Genomic DNA, 13840 nt, shown 5'->3' with positions numbered 1-13840 from the left:
GATCGATATGAAATATTAGTTAAATTGATAGAAGCAAGGCCAAATTAGACAGGAGTACCAAATTATAAACGTTACGTTTGGATCTTTAATTTTATTTCTAAATGGCATGATGCCGGTAAATTCTGGATTTTTCTATGAATGTCAATACATTTTAGAAAAATGCAATAGCTATTATATATCACAGCAGACTGAGACGGTCTCTATAGTGATATATCGATGTCAGAAGCAATGGTCAAATTGTAATAACCAGGTTAATGTAAACTAGCCTGCAATAATATTTGTCTAAATAAAATTACTAACCCTCCCTCCCTTTCAAGAAATTTGTAAGGCCCGAAAAAGTTCAAGAATGGTGGGTTTTGCCGCACCTTGCAAGTGAAACCAAGGTTTCCGATCTTTTTTATTAACCGAAAGATGGGAGTAGTTCAATGAAGGGCGGGAGGGGGAAGGTAAAAGGCCACTAAAGCGCTGGAGGCCGGAGAACGTGGCACGGAAAGTGGGAGCTGTGACCGCCCTGTGATCCTCCCACTCTAAAGGCCGTACGGAAAGATACACTTTCTGCTCCTCTACACGGGTATTAGTCTTGGTCAGTCAGCTGTTAACGTTCATAATAATGAGGTACTTGATCTATCAAGCACCGATACTTATAGTTCAGTTATCATGTTTGGATTATTCAGCATGATTTCATAACCTTATAAAATCATAATCCTTTAGATAATTTTCGCGATGGAAAATTTGCTTGGCTCGCATAGTAGGGTATGGTCATTCTCATATGAAAACGGTTGATACTGGAATAAGAAATGATCCCAGAATACTAGAAACCCTCGCTTTTTTATCACAAATTTGGCGTTGGAAAATGAGTATCAAGTAACATAGATAGAGAGGAAACTTATCGCGATCATGCCCTTCACTTCTAGTTTCAGCTCGGAAAGCGTCAGTGAACAGCATGTAGACCCTTTATCTAGGGTACCGAGTCCCGCCAGATGTATCCCTTATCCCGTTTCCTTGCCGCTACTGCTTTACTCTGCTAGCTGATTACCGGAGTCAAACGTTCAAGAGATATTTTAAGATGTATCTCAAGCTACCATTTATTTTTACTCGTTGGGGTGGTTACAGAAACAGTTGCTTAACTACTTTCCTCTAAGAAAGTTACATTGGCTAAATCCACAAAAGGGCAGTGTGTGTATTTTCCGCGGAATGATCAGAAAATACGTGGAAACAAGAAGAAAGCGCTGATGGCCATAACAGCAAAAATTAAAAAGGCAAACATTAAAGGTAATTGTTAATATGAGCATGCGAACAGACATCATCTCCTTAATTGCAATCTACAAGTGACTCATTGAACAAGAGTCAAAATAATGCCGCCATAACTTTTTCCACTTCATAAAAATCATACAATAGACATTTGTCCTGGTCCTATTTTGAGGTCCATGGATTCTCTTTTCTCGATATTTCAAGAAGGTGACCAAAATAGGGTTTCTGTAAAGAAAGATGCTACATCCAAATCAGTCCTAAAATACCATACTTAAAAGGTTTTGTTGACCAATCCTAGGAAATGGCTTTGGAAAATATCTTTCCAGACTTAGGTCACTCGTTTAACACTTTTACATCATTTCAATTTAAAAATTGTAATGATTGTACTGTACAAAAGGGCATCATGTCAACAATGCTCCGTGCACATGGTACAATGTAATTTTTTTTTTCTCACGCTTTGTGTGACTCCCAGGCTGCTCGGGTATGCCGGTAGATTTGAGTTGTTAAATTGAGTTGTCACGTTGATGGCGCTGTAAACACATTTTTCTTTCACCACTTGAAAATTGCTAAATAAATCACAGTGACACTTCTGGAGACGGCCTCGTTTTCGTTTTGAGAAATTTAACAGACGAGACTAATGAACCAGAACATCATTTGAAATCGTAAGTTTTGTGGAGAATAAAACATTGCCCGAGTGCCTAAGCAATACTTTTTTCGGAGGAACATTGGGAAAGAAAACGCAAAATATGCTAATTTATCTCTGGAAAAATATTTCAAGATGCCGAATACACAGTAATAAAACATCAAAAATTTCCTTTCACTTGAACAAGAAGGTGAGGAAATATCTAGAGTCTGTTCTCTACTTATTCTATTTAATTCATCCATCCACAGGTCTCTTAGCTCTGTTTCGTTATAGTCATCAGTCGTCATTTAACAGTCAAGGTCTTTTTTCCTGCAACGAATGAAAATAAGAACAAATTGTAAAACAAAATACAATCATAACAGGCGCAATAGGAAAACGAATGGTTTCCGCTTACGTGTATATCTGATTGATGATGAGGCACTTTCAAGAATCTATATTTAACTCCAAACAGAGAGCGTCAATTGTTACTCTCCAAAACCAAGTAAATATCAAACTAGCCTTTATATTCAAGGTCACAGATGGTTGGCTCTAATCATAAGCGACTGGTAAGCTATAGCCACCTTCTATTACCTTTTGAGTGAATCTTACCTCTGTTTGTATAAATCGAGCCTCACATCATCTCCAATCAGCGTAAACGAAGCCCACTCAGACACTTTGGTAAAGCCGTTATTTCTCATCCACTTCATGGCCTGATGAAGAGACTCACTGGCACTTTCTCCTTCAGCGAGATGTTCGTAGAATTGTCTCATCAGCTGCTCTGTAGCTGAGTCTGGAATGGCCCAAAGTGCAACTAACACCGAGCGAGCACCAGATCCTAAGAAAGCACGGGCAATTCCTATGACTCCCTCAGCTCTTATCTTTCCACTTCCACTGTGACAGCAGCTAAGTACCACCAGTTTAGCTCTGACTTTCACTCGTGAGACATCAGCCATCGTTAACATGTAAGCCTCCTTTGGTGGAATAACATCTCGACTGTTGAAAAGAGGAATGGGAGCGAGAGCAATTTCTCCTCTTTCGGCGTTGCCATGGGCAGCAAAATGTATCAGGCTGACTGAACGTATCCTTTCAAGTACTGCCTGCTTCGTTGCTTGATCTTCTACCAGGGGCGGAACGCCCACCAGTCTTCCGACCATCTCCGCTCCCTTTCTAGCACCTGGCAATGGCGGCAGCCAATCAACCTTGGGATTGCCTATTATCAAGGCACCAGTGTTGCTGTGATAGTCCTCTGGACTGTCTTGAGTGATCTTGAGTGTCGTCAAAGAAGGAATGACACGGATCCTATGCGTCTCCGAGAGGTATTTGGCCCCCTCTTTTTCACTCAGGGCGGCAAAGGGAACTTTGTACAAAGTACTGTGCGGAACAATAATAACTTCAAGCTCCTCAAGCAAATTATAAACTGGGGCAATAAAGATTTTGTACCACAACGATAGACTTGAACTAACTTCCTCGCCCTCCTCCACCAGTCGCACCCTTGCTAAGCTTTTTTTCTCGGCGGTACGAGGTTGCGACTCAATCATATTTAAAGACCGATCTTCACAGTCTTCAGGAGGCAAAATACCAAGACTCCGGAAGTTATCAGCCAAAAATTGACTCAAGGGAAAGTCTCTGGACAACCCAGCCTGAACGAGATTCTCTTCTTGTGATCTTCGTTTAAAATGAATGGCTCCACTTGTTTTCAAGATCCACAAATGCACGTCATTGTGAAAATAAGAAATGTAAAGACAAGTACAGTTCTTTTCCCCTCTCAAAATATTTTCAATGCCAAACCAAGATTGTGGATTAGCAGAGATGTGTGTTTCAACCGAGTACTTCTCTGCAATCAAGTTCGATAAGCCTCTCGCTCGACTTAACTCCTCAACATAAAGAGCATCACGAACATTTCCGGTGACACAAAGCAAAGTACTTGGCAGCTTGTAGGGAAAAATTCCTGAGTCTTCCAGAAATGATGTTTTGAACTCATCAGTGCCGCCCAAGAAATACCTCATCTCCTCATACTTTTCAATACATAGATGAAGACATGAAAGGGAGTCTTTGATTTTTTTTTTTAAATAAATACAAAACGGCGTAATCTTTCAAAATATGGAACTCTTTTTTTCTATCTCCGGTACTTCTGGATATGGATAATGCTTTCTCCAAGCATACTTCCGAACCTTCATAATCTCCGAGAATTCTATACATTGTTGCAAGGTTTGTAAGATCTGCTGCCTCCCCTTCCTTATCACCAATTTCAGTTCCGATAACAAGCGCTTTCTCGATATACTCTTTAGCCTTGTCGTATTGCCCGAGCGACTGAAACACAGTACCTATGTTTCCGTAAGCTGCTGCCTCTCCTTTTTTGTCGCCAATTTCAGTTTTGATGACAAGCGCTTTTTCGTAATACTCTTTAGCCATGTCGTATTTCCCGAGCGAATGAAACACAGTACCTAGGTTTCCGTAGTCGGCAGCCTCTCCTTTCCTGTCGCCAATTTCAGTTCTGATGACAAGCGCTTTTTCGTAATACTCTTTAGCCTTGTCGTATTGCCCGAGCGACTGAAACAGAGTACCTAGGTTTCCGTAACTTGCTGCCTCACCTTCTCTGTCGCAAATTTCAGTTTTGATGGCAAGTCCTTTTTCGAGATGCTCTTTAGCCTTGTCGTATTTTCCAAGCAACTGAGACAAAATACCTACTTCTCCGTAACTTGCTGCCTCACCTTCTCTGTCGCCAATTTTAGTTCTGATGGCAAGCGCTTTTTCGTGATACTCGATAGCCTTGTCGTATTTCCCAATCGACTGAAACACAGTACCTTGGTTTCCGTAACTTGATGCCTCTCCTTTTCTGTCGCCAATTTCAGTAGTGATGGCAAGCGCTTTTTCGTGATACTCTTTAGCCTTGTCATATTTCCCGAGCGACTGAAACACAGTACCTAGGTTTCCGTAACTTGATGCCTCACCTTCTCTTTCGCCAATTTTAGTTCTGATGGCAAGCGCTCTTTCGCTATATTCTTTAGCCTTGTCGTATTTCCCGAGTGACTGAAACACAGTACCTAGGTTTCCGTAACTTGATGCCTCACCTTCTCTGTCGCCAATTTCAGTTGTGATGGCAAGTGCTTTTTCGAGATGCTCTTTAGCCTTGTCGTATTTTCCGAGCGACTGAAGCACAGTACCTAGGTTTCCGTAGTCGCCTGCCTGTCCTTTTCTGTCGCCAATTTCAGTACTGATAAGAACCGCTTTTTCGTAATACTCTCCCGCCTTATCGTATTTTCCAAGCAACTGAAACACAGTACCTAGGTTTCTGTAATTGGTTGCCTCTCCTTTTCTGTCGCCAATTTCAGTTGTGATAGCAAGCGCTTTTTCGTAATACTCTTCCGCCTTGTCGTGTTTCCCGAGCGACTGAAACACAGTACCTAGGTTTCCGTAACTTGATGCCTCATCTTTTCTGTTGCCAATTTCAGTTGTGATGACAAGCGCTTTTTCGACATACTCTTTAACCTTGTCGTATTTCCCGAGCGACTGGAACACAATACCTAGGTTTCCGTAACTTGATGCCTCACCTTTTCTGTCGCCAATTTCATTTGTGATGGCAAGTGCTTTTTCGAGATACTCTTTAGCCTTGTCGTATTTCCCCAGCGACTGAAACACAGTACCTAGGTTTCCGTAACTTGATGCCTCACCTTTTCTGTCGCCAATTTCAGTTCTGATGGCAAGCGCTTTTTCGTGATACTCGATAGCCTTGTCGTATTTCCCAATCGACTGAAAAACAGTACCTAGGTTTCCGTAACTTGATGCCTCACCTTTTCTGTCGCCAATTTCAGTCGTGATGGCAAGCGCTTTTTCGGTATACTCTTTAGCCTTCTCGTATTTCCCGAGCGACTGAAACACAGTACCTAGGTTTCCGTAGTGGGCTGCCTCTCCTTTTCTGTCGCCAATTTCAGTAGTGATGGCAAGCGCTTTTTCGCGATACTCGATAGCCTTGTCGTATTTACCTATCGACTGAAACACAGTACCTAGGTTTCCGTAACTTGATGCTTCTCCTCTTCTGTCGCCAATTTCAGTCGTGATAGCAAGCACTTTTTCGCTATACTCTTTAGCCTTGTCGTATTTCCCGAGCGACTGAAACACAGTACCTAGGTTTCCGTAACTTGATGCCTCACCTTTTCTGTCTCCAATTTCTGTTGTGATGGCAAGCGCTTTTTCGAGATACTCGATAGCCTTATTGTATTCCCCGAGTGACTGAAGCATCGCTCCCAGGTAACCGTAACAGAATGCTTTTCCTTTTTTGTCGCCAATTTTGGTTCTTATCGCAAGGGCCATCTCAATATGCTTTTTAGCTCTTTCGTTTTCGCCAAGTTTATAGAAGATAATTCCGAATCTTTCCAAGGCGTTTGCTTCTCCGATTTTTTCACCAGTTTGTCTCTTTATAATTACTGCTTTTTTGTAAAGTTGTTTGGCTTCTGTAAACCTGTTTTGACTCTCAACTATCACTGCTAGAGCCATGCTAATATCTCCTTCTTCTACTAAGGCACCAGACTCGTTGTATAGGACAAGTAGTTTCCTGCCGTATCTTTCTGCATTCATGTAGTCAGAGATACGAAGATTAGCGCAAAAGAGAAGTTTATAGACGGTGCTGTAAAGTGAAATAAAGTGGTCTTTGCTGTTCTGGTTGGTGTTATTTAACAAAATCAAGCATTCGCTGAATATCTCAATGGCCTTCTGAACACGATCTGAGTTTAGCAGGAACACGGCAACAGGGATGGCTATGCTCACGGAAGTTATCATGGCTTCTACCGCTAGGTTTTCCATATCCATCCTTTCCTGTTATTTGATCCTAATTTGGGAAACATTTTTAGTGACACAAGTTAAACAATGTCCAGATAATCTGGATTCACTATGAGTCACTATGAACACGAAGCTATTGTGAACTTGGAAAAAAAAAGGGCTGGGTCGATTATTTTCAGTGCCGAGCTGAAAGAGTTCCAATTCGCAATATCGACTTAAAATGAGAAATTAATGGAAAACGGACTAGGATTGGTAAAACTGGAGAAATCAACGGATCACATTCAGTGAAACTTGTAAAATAACCTTGACCCCAGATTGTTTGAAAACGGACTGTGTCACTGTTACGCCTTGAAATTGAACTGTTATCCAAGCGATTATTGATCTAGCTTTTTCGTTCTTTCATCTTAGCTCGTGATGCGTTCTTTCATCTTAGCACGTGATACAAAAAAGAAAAAGCATGACGGTGCTCATAAGTTGAGTAATGGTCAGGTGTTGGGGGTCGCGCCCTTTACTATAAATAATATTAGTCAAAGTGGTAAATTTCTATAAAAACTGTGGCCCTGCATGCATCGGTGGGGGGCATTACAAATTATTTGGTTTTGCCGATCAACTTAGTTGATAATGTAAATTGGCCATCTTAAGGCTGATCTTTTCGAGCGCTAACCCTTCATCAAAGTGGTTCATAATCTCGGGAAATCAATGATGTTGTATCCCAAGTATCCAATAAGTTTCAGTTTCTGAAAGAAAAAATGAATTAAAACATCTCTCTTCGTGAGCGTCAGTGCAGTGCCACAGAGCGACTTATTTTCTTGTGCGAGATTCAGGCGCTCTAACAGACAAAGAAACACATTACGCCCTTTGGAAAAGTCTGTACCGTAGAACTGCTAACATCTAAAGATTTCTCGGCTATGAAATGCTTGAGTACAAGAAGAGAACGAAAATTCAATTCGCATCGACCGAGATCTTTGATTCGTTCGTTGCACCCTAATAAAATAAGGTCAAGTTTATAACTGATGCGGATTATAGCCACTGGATAAATAAAGCAGCACGGATTTCCCATGATATCAGCGAGGGACAGTCCACATCATAAACAGGTCTAATTTTAGCTTTTTTGATCATCAGTCTCTCAAAGTGAGCGATACTCAATAATCTTAGCTAATGACGATAAATTATGGGGTATAAAGCCACAAAGATTTAAAAAGTCTCTGTAGAACAAATGTATTTCACTCGTGTGGTTGCGATTCTTTCACAGCAGACATAACAAGCGTAAGCACAAAGATCGAAAAAGGAGATACTAGGCCTTGCCATGAAAGTCTTACCTCTCTAGAGTTACTTAATAACTATTGCTGACCAAAACCAAATGACTATAAAAGATTATCGATCGCACTTGCCAAGATGTTGACTATATAGCTGATGCTTTCAAAATGAAACAACCGAAAATAATGATTTGCAGTCAGGACTTTTCGAAGCCTTCCGAAACTTCCGCTGTCACAGTGTTTTGGAATCCAGGCCACTTGTGTTTCAGGTTATTCCCTTCACCCCTCTCCCCCCCCCCCCCCCCCCCCATTTCCTATGCTAATCGAAAAAATAGAAGAAAAGGTTTAATGCAAATTCTTTTTTCGCGCTCGTGTACCCATCAATCTCGTCGTAAGTCTTAGTTTTCTACTATCAATGGCAAATGATAAAATGCTTATTCATTGAGTTCGGTTGGGCCGGACGCCACGCTCGGTCCATACGTCATGCGTCATGATCTCGAGCCAATATTTTCCCGTCTGACCCTCCCACTCAGTCAATAACTGCATGGTATTTCGGTTTTGTATGTTACAATTTTATAACTAATGATCGATTTGAACAGGTCAACATAAAAAAAAAAACTCATAGGGAAAGTAATGCTTCACTGTTTCTCGCTTTGGAATGGTTGGATTTGCATCGCAAGATCGATCACAATACAACTGAGCGAAGTTTCTATCTTCAAAAGGTAAGCTATCTATGCGTGATAAGCGCCTCATTGTCTTCATGAATTTTTCATTTTCTAGCGGGTGTGATTTGCATCATCGAATAAAAAGATACCAGCAAAACTAAGTGACTGTATTTCGGTTTGGCGCGTAACACTTTTATACTTAAGATGGATTTGCGCATTCAAAAAATGAGACATTTGAATCTGTTTTACATCTAACGTCAGGCTTCGACTCGTTCCGCAGTCCCTTTGGAAGATTGGATTTGCTGATCATGTTATAACTGAAGCTCCTGTTTTAAAAATGGTAAGTTATCTGTGCGTGAAAATTGACCCATTGTGTTCATGAACTTTTCATTTTCTTGCAGGTGTGATTTGCATGATGGGAGACAAAAATACCAGCTTCTTTAATCGGTAGGAGAAACGAAAGGAGTGGATGATGGGTAATTTGCTCTAAAATAAAAACATCACTGGTCTCATCTTAGAAGGCGTTAATCCAGTGACTGAAATATGGTAACAAGCAAATGAAATCAGCGAGAGGATCTAGCTTGACTCTCAGCGACAATCAACGATTGATACTTCTTTTCGGGAGGGTAGAGAGGGAGGGGAATGAACCTGAACCACATTTTCGTTGTAGGATCCGTGCACACAGAAGACGCTCCTGTTAAAACTCGCATCGGCAATTCCAGCGAGTTTTATCTTGTCTCCTCTCCTTCAGACAACTGAAAGAAAATTTGAATTCAGTAGAGAGCATGAACACTGAGCGATCATATGAATGATAAGAATTCTATATGGCTTTAGTTCTTCCTTGCCTTCGAAAATGTAACAAACAGTTGCAAGCTTGCAGTAACAAGCTTGCTTTCCGTTTAATCTAGTATCTTTGTTTTCCTCACCTAAGATAAAAAAGTCCCTATGAACACGACCGTTTTTGTTTTTTTGTATTTGATATCAAAATTTCAATGTAAATAAAAATATTAAAACAAATGCAAAAGAGAAATCAACCTACCAATAACGAAAAATCTAAAAAAATCTGCAAAATTAAAACCATCCAAGCCTGGATAAGACAATTGCTGTGACAAAAGTTTACTATTTAACTGTCACAATCTACTCTTTACCCAAGAAAATAATACAGCACTTGTCTATCAACTTCAATGAAGTACAACCAACGAGTTCACCCTCAAACTCCCAAGATCTGATTGTTTATTCTCCCTTCTAGCTGCTACACGTTTACCTTTAAATTAGTTACAAGAATTTGGTGTTAGATCAAGAGAACAACTTCTGCCTGTCAAGTCGGAGTGTTCTTATTACCTGTTTGCTAGATAATGTCAAGACATTACAGGGAAAGGTAACATGTTAATCACTTCTTTGAGTAAGAGGATGAACTGGTCTTAGCTTGTGGGAAAAGTTTGCTGTAAGTGTTATTTTTAGCGTAATCAGCCGTATTTTCACCACTCTCTCGATCACTCATGAACTAAATATCCGCGTGTCTCATTCCGTCTGAACTTTGGACACTACTTTCAGTCAGCCTCAAATCTTCTGTCAAACGAAAGCGAGAAAGTAAATCAGTTCTTGAAAATATCATTTACCTCAGTGTAGCTGACTTCTGTTACAACTTTTACAACTCCAGTCAAATCAGAAGTCTTTTGTCAGGGAAGTTAAGTTTACATGTGTAAGTCCCTCCGCATCAGGGATTTATCACAGTCAAAACAATCCTCTGATTTATTCACATCCGCCGCGCTATCACCGACCGCCACATTTAAGTGCGGAATTGAACTCAAATTTTTTTCAGAAAATGTTATCTCAGTCTCCCTCTAGGGAAATCAATTACTATAACTCATGCAGGGCTTCCTAATAAAGATTACGGCTTAATCTTTCATTCTTGTAAGCTTTTCATGGCCAGTGAACCGGATCATGTAATGACAATCAGCTTAATTAAGTCAGCAAACTGCACACAACTCCTAACAAAATGACTCCCCTGTACCGCTAGACGTAGTTTTAGTATTAGAAATCCATAAAAAGGATCATACCTCTCAAAACAGGAGAAGTCGGGGATATTTTCCTACAGAAATCCATGCAAAAAGCCGATAATTCCATCGAACTCACCCGGTGAGCACATCGAAGCGTTCAGCAGCGTAAAGTTGATGAACTCTGACCAGTTACTGTAACGTCACCATAATTCGCAGAAATCGTAAAATCGAAGTTTACCACCATTTTTCGTCAAGTTCAAGGTCCAATTCTAACGTTTCTAATTCATGTAAATTGTTTTCGTAACGCAATACCCAAAGCCGTGACCTCCTTCTGGTCAATGTTTCTTTGACGCGACATTTGATGCGATCCTACAAGACATCCCATACATATCATAATCCATAATGAGGCTTGCTATATGAGGTTACGATATGTCCTAGATAAGATAGTTCTACCACGTTAACCCCTATTTAGTCTCGAAGAATAGCACAAATTTGACTAAAAGCTTAAAATCCGTCCGAAAGATGGTCGACTTCAGTGAACCCATGACAATGGCAGATCTTGAGAGATATGCCGCCAGACATCTGAACAAGAAAGCCTTCAATTACATTTCGACTGGAGCCGGCGACGAGATTTCTCTCCACGAAAACCGACAGGCTTTTAATAGGTAGCCGCACGAGCTAGTATGTTGTTTCTTCGAGTATGCTGCACATCAAAGCGTCAGTAATGTTTGAATAATTACACGTTTATCTTTTATTTATGTTCTACCACAGGCTTAAACTTCGTCCAAGAATGCTGCGAGACGTCTCCAATCAAGACATCTCTGTCACGGTACTGGGTCACACACTAAACATGCCGATATGTGTGTCACCCACTTCTTACCATGGGATGGTGCATTCGGATGGCGAATTGGCCACAAGCAGAGGTAAAACTTGCGCTTGCATTTTGTCATAATCATGGTGTAGCAAATGTTGAGTGGTTTGTTTACATCGCTATTTCCTATTTCGTGTAAGGACCAACATGTACAAGCACATCAATGCGATAACGGTAGAGAGGTGACGTTTCGGGCAAAGGGCAAGTGGCAAACTACAAAAATAGTTTCGCAGGGGGGTTAGCAGAGAAATTTCCATGTGATTTTGCTTGGTTTGTCGGGCCGCTTTGCCTGCTTTGTTTCCCTCCCTCTCTCTCCCCTCCTCAGTCGCCTTTAGGTATTCTTTCCAACAAGCTTTCGATTGAATGATCGTAATTTGGACACCCCGTTCTGTTGGTGTTGTGATACACGTACCTCCTCCAATCTCTAGAGAGGGGGGAGGGGGCAGGGAACGAACACTGGCTCAAGAGAGCAGCGAAAATAATGCCTCGCACGGAAGGCGAGGCAAACGTCCGCCTGTAGGTTCCCTAGGGCTAATACAATGCGAAATTTGAAGCGAGGTGTACAAGCAACAAGTCACGCTTTCAAAAACTCACGCATGCCTGAAAGTATTCTGTAGCCTGTCTCAGGCATTCATTTCTATCGCGCCGTTTATTTTCGCGCCTTGTTTTACAGCTGGAACATGCTAACTATTCTAGCGCTCATGTGACAAAATAATTTAATTGGTCTGTTTGTGTTTCAGCTGTTGGTTCTGTTGGTGCAGCAATGGGGTTAAGCTTATACTCCACATACAGTATCGAGGAAGTCGCACAGGTGTCTCCCAACGCCATCAAGTTCATACAAATGCAGTTTTACAAAGATCGTACTTTGATGGAGGCGCTATTAAAAAGAGCTGAGAAAGCTGGCTTCAAGGCTGTTCTATTAACAGTCGATATTCCAGTTTCAGATTATGCAAGGCATAAAAGCAGGGCAAATTTTTCTCTTCCCCCGCATTTAAAGTTTGCTAATTTCTTGCATTTGCACGAAAAGAGTGGATTTAAGTCTAATGATGACCTAAGTGCTTATCTGGAGAGCCAGAACGACGGAAGTGTGAGGTGGGAAATATTGGATTGGTTGCGTTCCATTACATCACTTCCAATAGTTGCGAAAGGAATCTTGACCGCAGAAGATGCTCGTCTCGCAGTGCAGCATGGGGTACAAGGAATTCTTGTATCAAATCACGGAGCGAGGAATTTAGATGGTGTTCCAGCAACCGTAAGCTCATATGCCTTAATGTTTCTTCATTACTTTTAGTTAAAAGTGTAATTAGTAGAGCAGTAATGAGATAAAGTCTGGCAATCACTGGTAGTCACTGAACTGTTCAAATGCTCCACTCAGAGAGCAAAATAAATCGAAACAAAATAAATTCATAAGAGAACACACCAGACCTGGAAAAAAAGTCGATTTTATTACTTTGGCCACCTTGTCACCATAATTGTAACGTAAAGAAGACATGCCCCTTCCCGCCTAGCATTAATTTAGAGCTACGGCTCCAAGATGCCGAAAAATTGGGATATCAGTGCGACTGAGGAGTGAAAATATCGTTTCTTTTTGGTTTTGTATAGATTGAAGTTTTATCTGAGATAGTGGAGGCCGTGCGGGGAAGTGGAGTCGAAGTGTATCTGGACGGTGGTGTGAGACTGGGCACTGATGTTTTAAAGGCCCTTGCTTTGGGTGCTCGCGCGGTGTTTGTTGGGAGGCCTGTTCTCTGGGGGCTGGCGTATCAGGTAGAAAGAAATAGTTTGGAGATCTCTGAAATCATAGGCCGGAAATTTTTCATGTTTCGTGACTTGCCAATGCGTATAAGCAGTGGCCAGGCTGTAAGCAACACTTTTGTAAAGTTCTGCTTCAACTGTTCATGATGTTCTAGAATAAAATTTTACGCTCAGCTTATGCAAATGAGAACAACCGAATATGAATTACCTTTTTATCAATGCGTTCAAATTTAATTATAACATAACCAAAGTAAAGCGCGCGCTCTGATTGGTCAATCTAGCGTCCCCCATTTGCCCATGGGTGTACGCTGCTGACGTGAGCAAATGCAAAGACTATTTTTCCGCGCGCGCTTGTTTTTTCTGGTCACGTAAGATTTGTTAAATAAAAGGGAACTCTTTAGCTACAATGTATCAATGTTATGTTATAAAACAAATGGTAAACACCACAGCGTACACTATTGAGTTATGGATGCACTTGGGGAGGTTTGCTAAGCACTCAAGAAGCTAGAGTCGCTCTCGGCTATCGCCTCGAGCGACACTTATGCTTCTTTCGTGCTTAGCAACCTCCCGCGTGCATCCATAACTCAATAGTGTACGCTGTGGTGTTTACCATTTGTTTATTGCAAACCAGTCCTTGAAATTCAACT

The 13840-nt window shown here is 41.2% G+C and overlaps 1 protein-coding gene and 1 pseudogene across 2 annotated transcripts in view; one reads left to right on the top strand and one right to left on the bottom strand.

Moving 5' to 3' along the window:
• Positions 1 to 2460: 2460 nt before the first annotated feature.
• LOC148717893 (uncharacterized) lies at positions 2461 to 6763 on the bottom strand (annotated as a pseudogene).
• Positions 6764 to 10954: 4191 nt separating this feature from the next.
• LOC148717892 (2-Hydroxyacid oxidase 1-like) overlaps positions 10955 to 13840 on the top strand; it is a 10534-nt gene continuing 7648 nt past the window's right edge. For both annotated transcript variants that reach the window (XM_088742175.1, XM_088742174.1), the window contains exons 1-4: positions 10955 to 11235; positions 11342 to 11493; positions 12182 to 12693; positions 13044 to 13205. In XM_088742175.1, the coding sequence (XP_088598301.1) occupies positions 11093 to 11235; positions 11342 to 11493; positions 12182 to 12693; positions 13044 to 13205 (969 nt within the window). In that variant the 5' untranslated portion in view covers positions 10955 to 11092. The remainder of the gene's footprint in view (positions 11236 to 11341; positions 11494 to 12181; positions 12694 to 13043; positions 13206 to 13840) is intronic.

Source organism: Stylophora pistillata, chromosome 13 (genome assembly GCF_964205215.1).
Source record: "Stylophora pistillata chromosome 13, jaStyPist1.2, whole genome shotgun sequence".
NCBI lineage: Eukaryota > Metazoa > Cnidaria > Anthozoa > Scleractinia > Pocilloporidae > Stylophora > Stylophora pistillata.
The sequence above is the reverse complement of the archived record's forward strand: the minus strand, read 5'-3'. Positions and strand labels throughout refer to the sequence as shown.